Source organism: Marmota flaviventris, chromosome 17 (assembly GCF_047511675.1).
Source record: "Marmota flaviventris isolate mMarFla1 chromosome 17, mMarFla1.hap1, whole genome shotgun sequence".
Lineage (NCBI taxonomy): Eukaryota > Metazoa > Chordata > Mammalia > Rodentia > Sciuridae > Marmota > Marmota flaviventris.
Window position 1 is genome coordinate 59,407,255 of NC_092514.1, and position 18,817 is coordinate 59,426,071.

The window sequence follows — 18,817 nt, forward strand, 5'->3', positions numbered from 1 at the left end:
GCAAGGCCTTCCCTCTGGGGACTTAGGCAAAGACAGATCTGCAGTTTCTGTGATCACAGTTGCTCCCATGACTGGATGTACCCCAAATTGTACATCCTGCCTCAGCTCCAAATTGCTATTTTTGCTAGAATTGGAGATAAGTGTTGTTTGGAAAATGAACCAAAGGAGAAAGGCACCTAGGCAAGTGAGTTCTGGGGGAGGCTAGAGCAGGCAAGTGAAGGAGACTTATTTTCCAGGGACTGGGCAGTGGGAAACAGCAGATTCTCCTTGTCCAAATTTGGGAGAGACAAGAGTCCTGAGGGTGGGTAGAAAAGTAACACAGAAGCATGTGACTAAGGAGCTATGACAGGAGGAGTAGCTGAGATGGAGCAGGGTAGAATGGATGTTTCTAGAGCCAGCCCCTCTATCAAGAGCTTCCAGGAAAAGGGCTGAGGTAAAACCAGGAGCCTCCTGTTCAATCAGAACTGCAGCTATGCTGAGGTGGGGCCAGCCCAGCACTACTAATGCCTGTGCTGCTTATGCTGGCAGCTTCCAGCCCGCACAACCCAACAATGGAGTGCTAGCAGGAAGGAATGCCTCTCAACCATTACCCACAAATAAAAAGCAGCATTTTTTCCTAGAAACACAAAAAAAATCAATGTATTGAACAAGAAAATTATTTTTAAACCAGTTTAAAAATATACATTTAATTCCACATTAAAGCCAGGCTATCATGGTGGAAAGAAGGTATTAAAAATCAGGTAGAAACCCGGAGGGCTGGTGCACTTCAGAGGATTTAGATGAGAAGCAGTTTTTAGAGATAGGTCTCCACTGGCTGAGACATTTTGTCTTCTGGACTGTTCATTAACAGGCTGTGCTTCAGAGCTTTGTTTAAATTCTTAAATGTGGAGGAGAACTGCTCCAATGAGATAGTGACAGCATCCACTGGGAGGAAATTCTTTGGGTTGCAGGAGGGACAGCCAAAATGTGCTCCAGACTGGATGAAGCAAACCCAGACCAGCAGCAGAGCTTACCTGCACCCCATCAGGTCAGCCCCACATACACAAACACAAGCTGAGACTTAGCACATGTGCAGGGCCAGGAAACTCTGAGCTAGGCTCCTGGTGAGTTGGGGTGAACTGTATACTTTAATGGCCAAGAAGATTCCAACTCTCTGCCTGAGACCCACATCCTCTCCTGGGCTGTCACTCAATCTTGGGAAATACTGGTTCAAGAAAGAGAAACAAGGATCCCATTGTGAGAGCAGTAGGCCAGCTCTACTTCTGAATCTAGACAGGAGTCCCCTTCACCCTTTGAGCAGCCTCAGCTCTGCTGTCAACATGGTTATTCTGATGGGCAGTCAAAAGGTTAGACCCCTGCCTTACTGTCAAAGGAGAGAATTCTAGTTTAGAATTGATCAAAGTATACCCACACAGTTGGGCTCCTTCTTGCAGAAGGTAGGATGACCAGCCCTGCCATCACTTACCCTTGGCCTGTTAACCATCCCTTTTCAATCTCAGCTTAAAACCCAGACTTCTCCTTAGGCACCAATAATGTCAGTGCCAGTAGGCACCTGGGATGGGCAGAGCCACCAGGCCCAGGAGTTGCTCCAGAATGGGAGATCTAGGCTAGAATTAAGACTGGGGAACTAACAATGGGCCCTGCTTCCCTTTAGGTTACATCTGTTGTTTCCTGTACTGTCTCTCCCATAAGGCCTTACAGGGTGACACATCATGCCCTGTTCCTTGATTACTGGCCTGGCCTCACTAAGAAGCACACTCCAACAGAACTGGGAGGTGCTCACTCAGCTTAATGAAGGGGCAGGGATCTGCAGTCAGCACCCTCCCTGGCCTATATTCTTCTCCCTTGAAATCTCTGTGAACTGTGTCTTTAGAGTGGTTTATTTGCTGCCCAGTGACAACACACATTCCTTTATATTCCAGAACGTCATATAGTCTCGTTCAGTGTTTGACATACAATTCTGCAGTTCTCGTATTGACCTATTTCGGGAATTTACTAATACGGGGCTGTGAGAGACAGTGGGAGCAATACCATGATACAGGATGTACCCAAGCTTCTCCACAAGCCCCACATCCTACCCCAGCAGGACCTGCCTGCTCCTCCTCCAGGTAAAAAGCATCCTGAGTTGCTGTGAGGGGCTCTAGGAAGTGGCCATTTCCCAAAACCACTAAGAACAAGCCCTGAGCACAGATGCTGGGCTCAGAGAGGTGGTATCTGTTTTCTGCTTGGGATGGGGGAAGAGAGGCTATAATCATAAAATCCCTTTGTTAAAGACCATCAAGGACCTCAGGGCAAAAAATAAAAACAAAATAAAATACAAGTTGTGTCAGTACTTGGCATGTTTCAAAAGGAAATGGGACACACTGTGCATTGTTTGAGCATGGCAGGGGAGTGGGGGGAGGGAGGGAGGGAGGAAAGGAGAGCCTTCTATGTTCAATATGTGGCATCTGTAACCACTCAGGCGCCAGATTCAAGTGCTTTGTGGAATGGATGTGGTTAATCACCAGGCCATCCACTGGCAAAGCTGGGCCAGGACCCATTCCGAAAAACAAGGCTGGAGGTCTGGGTTGTGCATTAGGTTCGAAAGAGACCCTGGGCTTTAATTCCAGGGTATTCTCCACCGCGTACATCACAGATGCTAAATCTCCCTCACCCTGAACCCAGGCCAGTTTCTTAACCTTTCAGCTAAAAGAAACAATCACAGAAAACCTTATTTCCTTAAGAAAATAAATATTTCCAGAAGGTTAAGCCAGAGTACAGGAGCTGGGGAGGAGGCAGGCAGTGAGGTCGACACTGTAGATGAGCATTATGGCTCCCTCTTCTAGGGAGCATCAGCTGGGGCATTAGGGTCCTCTGTAGCTGTGGCATGTATCAGACATTCATTCATTCCCTTTTCCCATTTCAAGGCTGAACAAGTTGTCCCTTTCTTGAAGATGATGCATTGTGTGCTATGCTGGGTATAAGCCCCTGACTCTCTGGCCCCAAGACTTGGGAGTGGATGGGGGCTAGAGGATCCAGCCAACGCCAGACTTAAATCCTGGTTTCTATCTTACCACCAAGAAAGAAATGAAAGTCAAGTTTAGCAAATGCAGTCACAGGACAGCTGTACATTCAGGACCAGTTTTTCATTGGTAAGAGAAAGTCCAAGTCCCGGGCCACTGCTATAGAAGAGGCAAATAGACAAGCTTGCCTGTCAGCGCCGCCGGAAGGCCCGGGATATTCTCCAAGCATTGGGCTCCTCATAACGGTTGTACAACGGTTCAAGACGCTGCTGCTTCTTCTGCTTGCTTAGTTTGGTTGGGTCAGAGACCTTGAAGAAGGCTGGGGCAAACTCCACAAGCCACCGGGGATCAATAGTGGTGACCTCACGCATGTACTCTTTCGTGGTCAGCACCAACTCATGGTACACCACCCTGCAGGCGACAGAGACAAGACACAAGCCTAAGATCAGGCCTCCTTCGACAGCCAACCTGGTCAGCAGAGCTGGCATTTTGTCATGTTACCTCTCCTGCCTAACCCCTTAGAAGACTGCAGTCTGTTTATGACAGCCACAACCCAATACTAGGAGCCTGTACTCCTCAAACACAAGTAAGATTACAGGATAATGTGTTATAGTTCTGGCTCTGGCCTAAAATAGTTAAGTACCTAGAACCTCTCATGTCTCTTCTCTAGATCTGCTCTTGCTCTGGAAAATGGAAGGGTGGTTTTCCAGACTGTTTCCACAGAATTCTAGGGTCCTGAAGAGGCACCTCATAAACTAGCATAAGGATGTGAAAGGCCAAGCAGGCAAGGCTCCAACTCTTCTTTCTTCTACTGTGGTGGCACAGAATCACACCAATACCACATAGTACGTTTCTGCTTTTGTTTGTTATAATGGGAATTGAACCCAGGGTGCTTTATTTCTCATCTACATACCTAGCACTTTTTATTTTTTGAGACAGGGTCTTGTAAGTTGCTGAGGACCTCACTAAATTATTGAGGCTGGTCTTGAACTCACAATCCTCCTGCCTCAGTTCCTGAGTTGCCAGGATTACAGACATGCAATACTGTACTAGGCAGCATGGTGGTTTAAAATTAGTTTTGTAATAAGAGTCCAATTTTAATGGCCATACTACCAAAGGCATTATATAGATTTAATGCAATTCCTATTAAAATCCCAATGACATTCTTGATAGAAACAGAAAAAGCAATCATGACATTTATTTGGAAAAAATAGGAGACCCAGAATAGCTAAAGCAATCCTTAGGAAGAAAAGTGAAGCAGGAGGCATCACAATACCAAACCTTAAACTATACTACCGAGCTATACCAACAAAAACTGCATGGTATTGGCACCAAAACAGACTTGTAGACCAATGATACAGAATAGAGGACACAGAGATAAACCCACATAAATATGGTTATCTCATACTAGACAAGGACGCCAAAAACATTCACTGGAGAAAAGATAACCTATTCAGGGCTGGGTATGTGGCTCAAGGGGTAGCGCGCTTGCCAGGCATGCGTGTGGCCCAGGTTCGATCCTCAGCACCACATACAAACAAAAGATGTTGTGTCTGCCGAAAACTAAAAAATAAATATTAAAAATTCTCTCTCTCTCACTCTCTTTAAAAAAAAAGAAAAAGAAAAAGAAAAGATAGCCTATTAAAAAATGATACTGGCAAAACTGGAAACCCACATATAGCAAAATGAAATTAAACCTGTATCTCTCACCCTGCACAAAAATCAACTCGAAGTGGATCAAAGATTTAGGCACTAGGACAGAGACCCTGCGCCTAATAGAAGGAAAAATAGGCCCAAATCTGTACCACATCAGCCTAGGATCTGACTTCCTTTAACAAGACTCCTAAAGTCCAAGAAGTAAAATCAAGAATCAATAAATGGAATGCTTCTTCTCAGCAAAGGAAAAAATTAATAACGTGAGGAGAGAGCCTACTGATTGGGAGAAAATCTTTCCCACATGCACTTCTGATGAAGCATTAATCTCTAGGATATATAAAGAACTCAAAAAACTTAACACCAAAAAAACCAAATAACCTAATCAATAAATGGGCTAAGGAACTGAACAGACACTTCATAGAAGAAGAAATACAATTGATCAACGAATATATGAAAAAGTATTCAATATCTCTAGTAATTACAGAAATGCAAATCAAAAGTACTCTTAAGATTTTATCTCACTCCTGTCAGAATGGCAATCATCAAGGATACAGGCAACAATAAATTTTGGCAAGGATGTGGTTAAAAAGGTACACTCATATATTGCTGGTGGGATTGCAAATTGGTGCAACCACTATGGAAAGCAGCATGGAGATTCCTCAGAACACTGGGAATGTAATCACCATTTGACCCAGCTATCCCGCTCCTTGGTTTATTCCCAAAGGACTTAAAATCAGCATACCAGTGACACAGCCACATCAATGTTTATACCTAGACTATGGAACCAACCTAGGTGTCCCTCAATAGATGAATGGATAAAGAAAATGTGGTATATATACTCAATGGAATATTACTCAGCTTTAAAGAAGAGTGAAATTATGGCATTTGCCAGTAAATGTTTGGAGTTGGAGAATACCATACTAAGCGAAATAAGCCAGTCCCACAAAACCAAAGGCTAAATGTTTTCTGTAATATGCAGATGCTAAAGCACAATAAGGCGTAGGACACTAGGGAAGAATAGCATTATCTTAGATTAGGTAGAGGGAAGTGATGAGAGGGGAGGGGAGGGGATGTGGGGTTAGGAAAGATAATAGAATAAAACAGACATCATTACTGTATGTATATATATGACTACATGACCAATACAATTCTGCAACATGTACACTCAGAAAAATGAGAAATTATATTTCATCTATGTATGATATATCAAAGTGCATAAATGCATTCTACTGTCATGTATAACAAACAAATAAAAAACGTTGTAAAAAAAAGAGTCCAATTTTTTTTTCTATTTTTTAGGTTTCGATGGACACGACATCTTTATTTTTTTATTTTTATGTCGTGCTGAGGATCGAACCCAGTGCCCCGCGCATGCCAGGCAAGTGTGCTACTGCTTGAGCCACAGCCTCAGCCCCAAGAGTCCAATTTTTAAAGCTGGGCACAGTGGCACATGTGGGTAATCCCAGCAACTCTGGAGGCTGAGGCATGAAGATCTGAAAGCTCAAGTACAGCCTCAGCAACTCAGCAAAACCTGTATTAAAATAAAAAAATAAAAAAGGACTAGAGATGTAGCTTGGTGGTAGAGCACCCTTGGGTTCAATAAAGAAAAGAAAGAAATAAGTACCTAAAGAAAAAGAAAGAAAAAGTCCAATTTTTAAAAAATACTACTTTTAAAAACCATCTCACTAAATGATTTCTAAGATGCTTCCTAGCTTTTACCCTATTTTATGTCTCTCAAAAGGGCTTGATATTGTACCTACTTGAGGCTTCTACTGCTCTAGAATATAAGGAAAATTAGAACAAGAAAGAGCTGGGTGGTGCACATCTGTAAACCCAGAAGCACAGGAGGATAATAAGTTCAAAGCCAGTCTCAGCAGTGAGTCCCTAAGCAACTTATCAACACCCTAACTCTAAAATAAAATATAAATAAGGGCTCGGGATGTAGTTTGGTGGTTAAGTGCTCTTGAGTTCAATCCCCAGTACAAAAAAAAGGAAAGAGTTGGATGGTAAAGATACAAGCACCAAAGTGCCAGGAGACTTATAAGTTCTCTATGCCTGAAAGAGCCCCTAAAACCTGCCCACTTACCATTCCGGCTGTCTGTTGAAGAGAGCACTGGAAGGGTGGATGTAGACCACCTGCTGGTCAATCAGCGTCCGGTAACCCTCCTGTGGGTCTTTTTTGGCAGCATTACGGAAGAAACCACTGCAGATGGCCTTCTGCACTCGAACTGTGGATTTGCCACAGGAGACCACATCTAGTTTATGTCTATCAAGAGAATGAGTAAGGAGTGGATAAAGAAAGTACCCAATACCCCATGTTGGGATCCCAAATAGTCACTAGGACCTTCCTTCCTGCCCTAAGTATACTACAAGGGTAGCTCTAAGCAGCAGGCAAGATGGAGGCAACTAAAAGCTAAGATATTTCATTTAAGCAAGAATTCAAATTTAGACTAATAATGTTCCAGAAGATTGTAAACAAAGCATTTTGTAACAACTAATATATCGTCTTCCTCTTAGAGTTTCTAATGGGTGTCTCAGCTGCATCTTGCCTAGGGAGAAGTAGTTTAAAAGGTGGAAATGCTGGAAGAAAAGGGTTCTCTGAGGACCAAGAGTACAGGTTCTTATAACTTTATAGATACATTCAGAGATAAACAGACATGATACTCATGGAGATTCAACCCAAACAGAGAAGTCACCAGATTCCTGGCTTACCTATCCATTATGCCTAACATCTGTTTGCGAATGTCCTGGGCCCGGCGCAGGGAACGAGCCTGGATAAAGTTCTCATAGCACCAAGGGTTGGAGAATTTGTTGTTCTTCCAGGAGTTGTACACAGCCAACAGGGTAAGGTGGTCCCCTTCTGTCTGATGGAATTTGGCTTTCTTTTGATCTGCGAGGGCTTGCTTATCCTGCCAATGAGTGGGACAGAAGATCATTTCCATCTAATAGTTATTAACTAAGCATCCAGCAGTCCTAGGAACCCTACAAAGTCCTGTCAGAAGTGTCCCCATCAGCCATGATAGTGGCAACAGGCTGACTTCGCTGACTTCACCATACCCCTACATGAAACATGGGCTTTAACTCCTTACCTTGGGCCTGTAGAAGACGTTCTGCACAGACAGCATGGACACGATGGTCAGCATTTCCTCACTGCACCCCAGATGCACAGACATGATGAGCATTTTGCACAGCATTGGCTCCAAGGGGAATTCTGCCATCTAGAGGAAAAATAAGGAACTACAACTGCTTCCCTGTGGAGGACATGGACTGACCAGGATCACTGGTCAACTGGTCAGAGGGGGTAACAGATCACAGGAGACCTCCCTAAAGCAGGATGACATGGGTGTTTATCTCCATCAGAAAACCACTTTTTCCCCCCTCAAATAAACCCCAATGGAATGCAGGTGACCAAGAACATAATTACTATTGGGGTAAAAAGGAATATTGCAGACATCTTTTAAATTAAGACTAGTTTAAGTAATACATCCTGAGGTAAAATTAACTGTGAATAGAAATCTCGTCTTCTATAAAGAAGAAAGTTTAAAGTAATAGTAGAAGCAGAAGTGTGGCACATGCCTGTAATCCCAGTGACTTGGGAGGCTGAGAAAGGAAGATCACAAGTTCAAGGCCAGCACAAAGAAATTCAGCAAGACCCTTGACAACTTAGTGAGACCCTGTCTTAAAATAAAAAATAAAAAGGGGATGTAGCTCGGTGATAAAGGAACCCTGGGTTTATCACTAGGTGGGGAAGGGGGGAGTGACAGTGAAAAATTAAGGTTAAAATAAATAAATATCTAGAGGGCTGGGGATATAGCTCAGTTGGTAGAGTGCTTGCCTTGCATGCACAAGGCTATGGGTTCAATCCCCAGCACCACCACCAAAAAAAAAAAAAAACTAGAATCCTACTCAAAGCTTTTCCAGGACCTCAATGCTTACTTTTGCAAAAACCAAAGATGGAAGACTGGCCAGGGAGCCTTCTCAAGAACACAGGAAGCTGTCTGTCCACTACTTACCCTGCGGCCCAGGCGAGTGAGCAGGCCCTCATCATCCAAGGCCCCCAGGGTGTATAGCTGTTCCATGGCTGTAATCAAGGTTTCCATTGGTGGGGCATCCATGAAGTCAAATGACAGCAGGTCATTGATGCCCATGGCCTAGAACAGAAGAGAAACTAGTGATGGGAGGATCAGCTTTGACAGTCTTAATAGGAGGGAGGCTACTTGTCACTTTCTTTCCTATTTCTTCAAATGCCACCAGTTGAGAGTAACAATGAATTCAAGATAACCATACATAAAATTCAAAAACAAAAAGACAAAACAACCTAATTAAAAAGCAGACAAGGACTTAAAGAGGTATTTCTCTAAAGAACATATACAAATGAAAAACAAGCACTAGTAATTAGGGAAATGCAAATCAAACCATAACGAGGGGCTGGGAAATGCAGCTCAATGACAAGAGAACTTGCCTAGCCTGTGTGAGGCTCTGGGTTTGATCCCCAGCAGTGCAAAAAACAAACAAACAAACAAACAAAAAACTACAATAAGATACTACTCCATACCCACTAGTATGGCTTTAATTAAAAGCAAAACAAAACACAAATAGAAAATAAGCATTGGCAGAGATAGGAGAAATATGAAAACTTACACCACTGCCATAGGAACATAATATGGTGCAGATGCCATGGAAAACAGTTTGATGAAACTTTAAAAAGTTAAATATAAGGTTAGGGATGTAGCTCAAATTGTAGCGCGCTTGCCTGGCATACACGAGGCACTGGGTTCGATCCTCAGCACCACATAAAAAAATAAAATGGGGATATTGTGTCCACCTAAAACTAAAAATAAATAAATAAAATTTAAAAAAAAAAAGTTAAACATAAAGCGAGTGCAGAGGAGTACACCTGTAATCCCAGCAACTCAGGAGGCTGAGGCAGGAGGATCACGAGTTCAAAGCCAGCCTCAGCAGATTAGTGAGGCACTTAAAGAGACCCTGTCTCTAAATAAAATATAAAAAAAAAAAAGCGGGGCGGGGGGGGGGCGCAGGGATGTGGCACAGTAGTTAAGCACCCCTGGGTTCAATCCCCAGTACCAAAAACAAACAAAAAGTTAAACTACTATATGATCTACCAATTATATCTCTAGATATAAACCTAAAAAACTGAAAGCAGTGACTCAAATATTTGTATACTAATGTTCATAGTGACAACACTGTGAATGTACTTAATGCCAATTATACACTTCAAAAGGTTACAATGGGGCTTGGGGTTTAGCTCAGTGGTAGAGTGCTTGCCTAGTAGGCATGAGGCCCTGGGTTCAACCCCCAGACTAAAAAAAAAAGGTTACAATGGCTGGCATTGTAGCTCAGGGGCAGAGTAAGTGCTTAGCATGTACAAAGCCCTGGGTTCATTACTCAACACCAAAACAAAACAAAACAAAATATTATATTAGTATATTTTATGTTATATGTATTTTATAATAACAATAAGATGTTATATCACTTTGCCTTGTCTCTGCATATATCATTTCTACTTTACATCTGTAAAGAACTTTGTACCATGTTGGGTAGTAGGAACTAAGATATGCTCCCTGCTCTCGTAGAGTTCACAATGGGTGAGAATCACATTCACAAAACTACCTCACAGTGCAATCTACATATGTGCCTGGCACAGAAGTTGTTCAATACATTTGTTGGCTAATCTGATAAATAAAAGCAAGTGAGTGATGCACTATTCAAAGTGTATAAAAGGTGATGTGGTAGGACTGAAGCTTTCTATTTCTTTCTCATAAAGTGATCATGACCATAAACACAGCAGGTGTTCAATAAATGCTTGATTGTGTGAATAATAACTATGAGAAATTATGTTAGCAATTATTAAGCACTGTGTGCCAAGTGTCTTTACCTGCAATATTCCACTAATCTTTACAACAGATAATATTAACAGCTCCCTGTTTGAGACAAGACCACAGAGCAGAGGGCACAGCAGATAAACTTGCCCAAGGTCACACAGCTTGGAGCAGAAGTCTGAGACACAGATGGCTCTCTGCTGGCACTCCAGGGACTGGAGCAGGTTTTTTTCTGAAGCTGTTTTAGCCTCTCTTATAGGGAATGAATAATAAATGACAAGAGAGCACTCTGCACTAGTAAAGTGCCAGGGCTCCAGGGTAGCATTGGTGTCGGGGGAAATGCCATCAGCTGGGAAATTACTTTTGCAGCTACTCCTGCCAAAAGAGAATGAAAGTCCTCCTGGGGACCAAGAGAGGAAGAGCGATGATTCAGAATGAAAACCAAGCCCCCAGAGGGCCAGTCTGAAATCTCTACTGATAGTTCCTTGCAAAGTTTTCAGATAAGGGTCCCCCCGCCCTTTGTAAAAAAGAAAAGAATCAGATTGGAACGCTAAAGTGGTTGAGGTTAAGTGTGTTTGTCCACAGTTTGCACAGATCATATTTTTCTAATTTCATTTTACAAAATGCTCCTAACTAAAACCTATTACAATCAAATATCCTGCTGGTTATTATGATGAGAAAAAAAATGTGTGTTCACAGTAGACGTACCAACTTTGCCCCTGACCTGCCACGGGGAAACTGTTAACACAGCCATTTGTATTTCACTCAAAGGAACAGGTTTCATGAGATCAGTCAAGTATTTAACAAGGTTCATAAAGCTGAGTTTCGTTTATGAAGGCTACGGATAGGACTATCCCACCAACCCTTTCCAATAAGACAGTGTTTTTTACCTTGAGGGACAGTACTGTGCTTGCTAAGTTGGTTCTCTGGATTTCTGGCACATTAGTGGTCAGCATTTCATCTCGGTAGGCACGTTCCGTATATAGCCTATAACACTTCCCTGGGCCAGTTCTCCCAGCTCTGCCAGCTCGTTGTTTTGCCTGAGCCTAGGAGGCACGTATAAAAATAACATATTTGTTAAACACTACTTACCAACTTTACCCCGGAAATCTGATGGTGGGAGGCACTTGGCAACTGGCAAAATCAGAAATGAATTTATTTTTCACTTCCTTTAGTATCATTCCAAGACTATCAATGCTCTCTTACCCTCCCCTCTCTCTCCTTTTTAAAATATTTATTTTTTAGGTGTAGATGAACACTACACAATGCCTTTATTTTTATGTAGTGCTGAGGATCGAACCCGGGTCCTGCCCATGCTAGGCGAGCACTCTACCGCTGAGCCACAATCCCAGTCCCCCAGCCCCTCTCTATACTCAGCACCTTAGGGGCTTGTTCAAGAGAGGCAAAGATGGGGCCAAGGACCTGAACAGACACTTCTCAGAGGAGGACATACAATCAATCCACAAGTACATGAAAAAATGCTCACCATCTCTAGCAGAGAAATGCAAATCAAAACCACCCTAAGATACCATCTCACTCCAGTAAGATTGGCAGCCATTATGAAGTCAAACAACAACAAGTGCTGGCAAGGATGTGGGGAAAAGGGTACTCTTGTACATTGCTGGTGGGACTGCAAATTGGTGCGGCCAATTTGGAAAGCAGTATGGAGATTCCTGGGAAAGCTGGGAATGGAACCACCATTTGACCCAGCTATTGCCCTTCTCGTACTATTCCCTGAAGACCTTAAAAGAGCATACTACAGGGATACTGCCACATCGATGTTCATAGCAGCACAATTCACAATAGCTAGACTGTGGAACCAACCCAGATGTCCTTCAATAGATGAATGGATAAAAAAAAATGTGGCATTTATATACAATGGAGTATTAGTCTGCACTAAAAAATGACAAAATCATGGAATTTGCAGGGAAATGGATGGCATTAGAGCAGATTATGCTAAGTGAAGCTAGCCAATCCCTAAAAAACAAATGTCAAATGTCTTCTTTGATATAATGAGAGCAACTAAGAACAGAGCAGGGAGGAAGAGCAGGAGGAAAAGATTAACATTAAACAGAGACATGAGGTGGGAGGGAAAGGGAGAGAAAAGGGAAATTGCATGGAAATGGAAGGAGACCCTCATTGTTATACAAAATTACATACAAGAGGAAGTGTGGGGAAAGGGAAAAAAACAAGGGGGAGAAATGAATTACAGTAGATGGGGTAGAGAGAGAAGATGGGAGGGGAGGGGAGGGGGGATAGTAGAGGATAGGAAAGGTAGCAGAATACAACAGTTACTAATATGGCATTATGTAAAAATGTGGATGTGTAACCGATGTGATTCTGCAATCTGTATTTGGGGTAAAAATGGGAGTTCATAACCCACTTGAATCTAATGTATGAAATATGATATGTCAAGAGCTTTGTAATGTTTTGAACAACCAATAAAAAAAAAAAAAAAAAAGAGAGAGGCAAAGATGAGCAGAGTAAATGGAAGAAATAGAAGAAGCTAAAACAATGATAAAATACCATCTCCTCAGTTATGACCAAACATATAAGAAAATAAATAAAGTATGTTAATCATACCAATAATGACTCTTGCAGCCATTCAAAATCAGGTCTGCAATGTTCAATGTCAGAAGGAAACAATAACTCACATTAAGTGAAAGAAGCAAGTTAGAAAACTCTGCAATACTAATTTTGTAGAAAGTCTTTATGTGTACATATAAATTACTGTATTGAAATGGCTGGGGAAAAAATACCCTAAGATATTAATAGTGGCTAACTATGAGGGTGGTGTGAAGATGAGTTCTATTTTCTTTAGACTTTACCAAATATAGAATATGTATTCTGTTAATAATCAGTAAAATTAAATTCTAAAAAAATACACAAAGGGGTTGGAATTGTGGCTCAGAGGAAGAGCACTTGCCTCACATGCATGAGGCACTGAGTTCGATCCTCAGCACCACATAAAAATAAAATAGAGATTGTGTTCACCTGTAACTAAAAAATAAATGTTAAAAAAAAACACAAAACCTCATACTTACTTAACTATTAGAACGGCAACCATGAGAAAAAGAAACACAAAGAAGGCCATTTTCTTTTCTTTTTGGTATTGGGGATTTAATCCGGGGACACTAAGTTGCTGAGGCTAGTCTCAACCTTGCAATCCTCCTGTCTCAGCCTCCCAAGTAGGATTATAGGCATGCACCATAGTACCTGGCTAAGAGGGCCATTTTCTGACAAAACCATCTGTTGTTACAAACAGTACCAGGATCTCCAGGCATGGTAGTACATGCCCGTAATCCCAGTGGCTCAGAAGACTAAGGCAGGAAGATTGCAAGTTCAAGGCCAGCCTCAGCAACTTAGCAAACTCCTCGGCAATTTAGTGAGACCCTGTCTCAAAATAAAAAATAAAAAGGGTTGGAGATGTGGCTCAGTGGTTTAAGCACCCCTGGGTTCAATCCCCAGTACAAAAAAGAAAGAAAAGAAAAGAAACAAACAGTACCAGGATTTACAAATTGTTACACCAGCTCCAAATATACGAATGGCCTAAGAAAGGTCAAAAAACACACAAATCCAAGCAGCAATCACACACAGTGGTGGGACTCCACAGCATTATAAAGATGTCACTCTCCAAATCAGGAAAGCATGTGCAACAATTTTTTTGGTCATTGTGAGGGTCACACAATGCCCTGAGAAGCTGTACAGAGCACATAAACTCAAGCCAGACTGCTCAGCTTCAAATTCTGGCTCCACCAACTAGGTGATGTTAGGCAAGTCCCTTAACCCCCTCTGTGCCCAATCTCCTTATCTATGAAATAAGGATTATGATATCTAAAACTGGGATAAGAATGCACCAAGTCAATGAATGTAAAAGTACCCACGGGGATTGGGGATATAGCTCAGTGGCAGAATACATGTTTAGCTTGTACAAGGCCCTGGGTTTGATCCCTAGTACTAGCAAAGAAAAAAAGTACCTAGAATAGTGTCAGACTTGATAAATGCCCTTTAAGCATTAACTATCACTGTTATTTAAGTCTCAAAATGAATATAACCTTATGGGTTACAAAAGTAACACATGCCTATTATAAAATATTAAGACAATATATAAAGAAAAAAATGCATACCATCTTATCAGCACAGAAACCAATAGCACCACCCTCCCCCCACAAAGGAAAAAAAAAAAAAAAAAACTTAGCTAACATTTAGCTGACATGTACTCAGTCTCAGCCAGGCCTCACTCATATCCACTCTGTAGAAAAGCATACCATGTATTTTTAAACAAAAATTGGATTATACCATTCATGCTATTTTATAGCTTGCTTTTTTCAAATAATTTATCTCAGATGTTTATGTTATTAAATATAGATACACAGTAATGGTTAATGTCACATAACATTCTGTGGCACGGATATACCATATATTATTAAATCCTTCCCTTTTGGAGCTCATTTAGAAATTTTTCCAGGTTTCCCCTAATAAAAAAAATGTTTTAATTAAACACCCTTTTCCATTACCTTTGAATATGTATTTGGTCATTTTTAACTTTCCTGTATATTTCTAGAAGTGGAACAGTTAGGTTAAAGAGATGAACTTTAAAAATTTTGGATATTCTATTACCAAACTGCCTTCAAAAAGATGATCAGGTAATTCATTTTAGAATGTAATTTAGGCAGGAAATGATTCCACAGTTACTAAAGAACTGTGTCTCACAAGTTATTACTATCTTACATATGTAAAGCTAAGTACAGGCCTTTAAAAAATATGTTCAACTAAATTGGGTAACAGGATACTAGAATTCAAACTTTCTTTGAAGTTCATGTTTCATAGGTTATTTTAATGTTGAAACACTAAAGATGATAAACATGAATCTTTCTCTTGTTCCACTGAGTTCATCTTTGAAAACAATTTTAAAATATGGAACCATAAAACATTTCAGAAAGGCCTTAGCCAGGATTTTTAAGAAAGCCACTGGTTAAGCCACCATACCTGAGAAATAGGTGTCACCACAAGTTGATCAATCCCCGTCTTGGAATTATAAACTTTCTGTTTCACAAATCCAGGGTCCACAACATAATAGATGCCATCAATAGTTAGTGATGTCTCTGCAATGTTGGTGGCAATCACGACCTGCAGGAGGGAGAGGCACAGCTGGAGTGAGCTAAGGTATGATAAGACTTCCAACCTCTGACATCTTCCCTAGGGAGTGTGCAGCTATCTCCTTTCAAGCAAGTTAAGATGACATTTAATCCAAGCTCAGCCTCCAATGGGCAGAGAGAAGGTTCCTTCACCTGGTAGGTTACGTTGGAGAGGGGTCGGTACCTGAGAGAAGTGGAATAGTGAAGAGCTAAGGCTGATGGAAGCCAATTTCATTTAGTGCAAATGGCTGCATATCTCACTGTCTAGATCCAATGTTGATTACTACAATTTTAATTTTCTAGCACCCTGGGAAAGCAGAAATTTCCTGGCATCACATGTGCCAATGCAAAATGAGATTTTTCTTCCCCCCACTGAGACATCTGGACTACAAAATGGGCTGTATGTATATGTGGAACAAGAGAGAGATTGTTTATTTTTTCCCGATCATAAAATGAACCACGAGGCAACAAAGGAATTTCACGGTTTGTCTGTGTGCAGCAGTCTATGTGATCCAGAAGATTATTATTCTCAGCTTGGCTCTGCCACTGTTCTTCCACCCAGAGGTTCAGCTCATAAAATACAATTGCTTAGAAAAATCATTGCTAGGAGGCACCCAAATATCTCTCATCATTCCAGCATCTTACTGGCCGTAAAAGCCTTCTACCTGCCACAGAGCTACAGAAGCCCTGTTTTAAAACAAGTTCAGGGGCTAAGGCTGTGGCTCAGTGGTAGCACACTTGCCTGGCATGTGTGAGGCACTGAGTTTGATTCTCAGCACCGCATATAAATAAATAAAAGAAAGATCTATCAACAACTAAAATAATATTAAAAAAATACAAGTCCAACTATCAGGAATAAAATAGAGGAAAAACTCACCATTTCCCCCCTCAAACCTGCTTCCCCTCCTGTGTTCATCTCCTCAGCACCATCTTCCATTCAGATGTCCAAGTAGGAAACCTGGGAGTCATGCCTGACTTTTCCTTCACCTTCTCCCCTCCACTTCCCAGTACCCACCAGGTCTCATTTATTTGAGCTCTTTAGTGTTATTCAAAGTCATCTGTTTACACTCCTAGGTATATATTTAAGAAAAATGAAAACATATGTCCAAAAAAAAAACTTGTAAACAGATGATACATGCTTATAAGCTCAGCTACTCAGGAGGCTGAGGCTTGAGAATGGCCAGTTCAAGGCCAGCTTATGCAACTTAGCAAGACACTGATCAAAAAATAAAAGGGCTGGGGACATAGTTCAAACATAGAGTGCTTGCTTGGCAAACGCAAGGTCCTGGGTTCAATTCCCCATACATACATACATACATATATAAAACTTGTAAACAAGTGTGTATAGCAGCATTATTCATGATAAGCCCCAAAGAACAAAGAGTCCAAATGTCTATCAACTGATGAATACTAAACAAAATGTAGTACAATACAACAGAACAGTATTCAGCAATAAAAAGAAACTTAGTGTTGACATGCTACAATGTGAATGCATCTTGGAAACATGCTAAGTGAAAGAAGCCAATTACTAAGGACCACATATTGTATGATTTCATTTATATGAAACGTAAAATGTAATAGAATAGGCAAATGTAAATGTATTATGTATAGGCAAACATAAATGTACATGAAATGTAAACGCATAGAACAGGCAAATCCACAGAGATGGAAAGTATATATTAGTGGTTCCCAGAAGCTAAGCACAGGGGTGAATGGTGGGGAGGATGACTGCAAAACTGTACAATTTCTTTTTTGAGATGATGAAACTATTCCTAAAATTTTGTGGTGATGGCTACACAATCCTATAAATATACCAAAAGAAACTGAACTGTTCTCTTGAGAAAAGTGAATTGTTTTATGATTTGAATGAATGTATCCTCCAAAGTTCATGTGCTGGAAAATTAATCCCCAATGTAATAGTATTGAGAGGTGGGACTTTTAGAAGGTGACTGGATCTGTCTGGAAGGCTCTGCCCTTAAGAACAGATTAATACCATTACCATGGGAGCAAGTTAGCCATCTCAGGATCGGGATTCTGATGAAAGGATGAATTCAGCCCCTTCCCTACTCATCTGTGTGTTTCCTGTTTTCTTGTCCCTGTGCTCTCCACCATGGGATGACATAGCAAGAAGGCAATTGCCAGATGTGGCCCTTGATCTTGGACTTCTTAACCTCCAGTACTATAAGAAATAATCTGTTCTTTATAAATTATCTAGTCTCAGGTATCTTGTTATAGCAGCACAAAACTAGGTATATAATTATATCATATTTCACTAAAACTGCTATTTTTTTTTTTTTAATCTTTTCCTGTTGTCTTACAAGCATAGTCATACACTTAGTTTCTGCTACTGGAACTACACAGCTTTGAACTGGCCCCTTCTGCTAGCCTCCACACCATCACATGAGGTCTATCTCTCCAGAATGCAGGTCCCCCTGCCCTTTACCAGTTCTGCATGATTAGCTTAGATCCTTACTTTCTCTAAAAAGACAGGGTTGGGTGCTACCATTCTGGGTATCTGAGCACTAGAACACTTTCACAATAATATGCTGAAGGCCTATTTACTGGTGGATGCCCCTCAGCAGATGGAGAGGACTTTCCTTATACTGCTGCCCAAATGTCTAGTTCACAGCCTGGTAGATGCCAAAAAATATTTATCAAATACGTTTGGGATGATGGATATGTTAATTACCCTGATTTGACCATTATATCTTGCATATTTATATCAAAATATCACACTGTATACAATTAATATGAATAATTACATGTTAATTAAAACGAAAAAAATTAGCAAATGAAGGCAGAAAAGTAGAAGTCATAAATAAGACCCCTGTTCCTAGATAAACTGGCTGGACCAGTCTCTAAAACATATCATACAAGCCAGGTATGGTGGTGCATGCATATAATCCAGGGTCTTAGGAGGCTGAGGCAGGAGAATCAAAGCCAGCCTCAGTAATTTAGTGAGGCCGTAAGCAACTCAGCAAGACTCTTGTCTCTAAATAAAATACAAAAAAAGGCTGGGGATGTGGCTTAGTGATTAAGCACCCCAAAGTTCAATCTAAACAATCAAACAAATGGAACACACAAGACTCATGTACACTTTAAGCACTTACGCACTCTCCTCCACAGCTAGCTACATAGACCACATGATTTCAGGGCACAGAGGAGGATCTTATTTTAGCTC

General features: G+C 41.1%; 1 protein-coding gene across 3 annotated transcripts in view; it reads right to left on the minus strand.

Moving 5' to 3' along the window:
* Positions 1 to 655: 655 nt before the first annotated feature.
* The window catches only part of Dhx8 (DEAH-box helicase 8), a 37,853-nt gene continuing 19,691 nt past the window's right edge, over positions 656 to 18,817 (minus strand). For 2 of the 3 annotated variants that reach the window (XM_027947094.3, XM_071603419.1), the window contains 7 exons: positions 15,488 to 15,628; positions 11,389 to 11,544; positions 8,672 to 8,809; positions 7,748 to 7,876; positions 7,371 to 7,567; positions 6,745 to 6,924; positions 1,333 to 3,413 (listed from right to left, as the gene is read on the minus strand). In XM_027947094.3, coding sequence (XP_027802895.1) covers positions 3,194 to 3,413; positions 6,745 to 6,924; positions 7,371 to 7,567; positions 7,748 to 7,876; positions 8,672 to 8,809; positions 11,389 to 11,544; positions 15,488 to 15,628 — 1,161 coding nt within the window. In that variant the 3' untranslated portion in view covers positions 1,333 to 3,193. Of the gene's footprint in view, positions 945 to 1,332; positions 3,414 to 6,744; positions 6,925 to 7,370; positions 7,568 to 7,747; positions 7,877 to 8,671; positions 8,810 to 11,388; positions 11,545 to 15,487; positions 15,629 to 18,817 lie in introns of those variants that run through there. The other variant, XM_071603420.1, reaches the window with a different exon arrangement.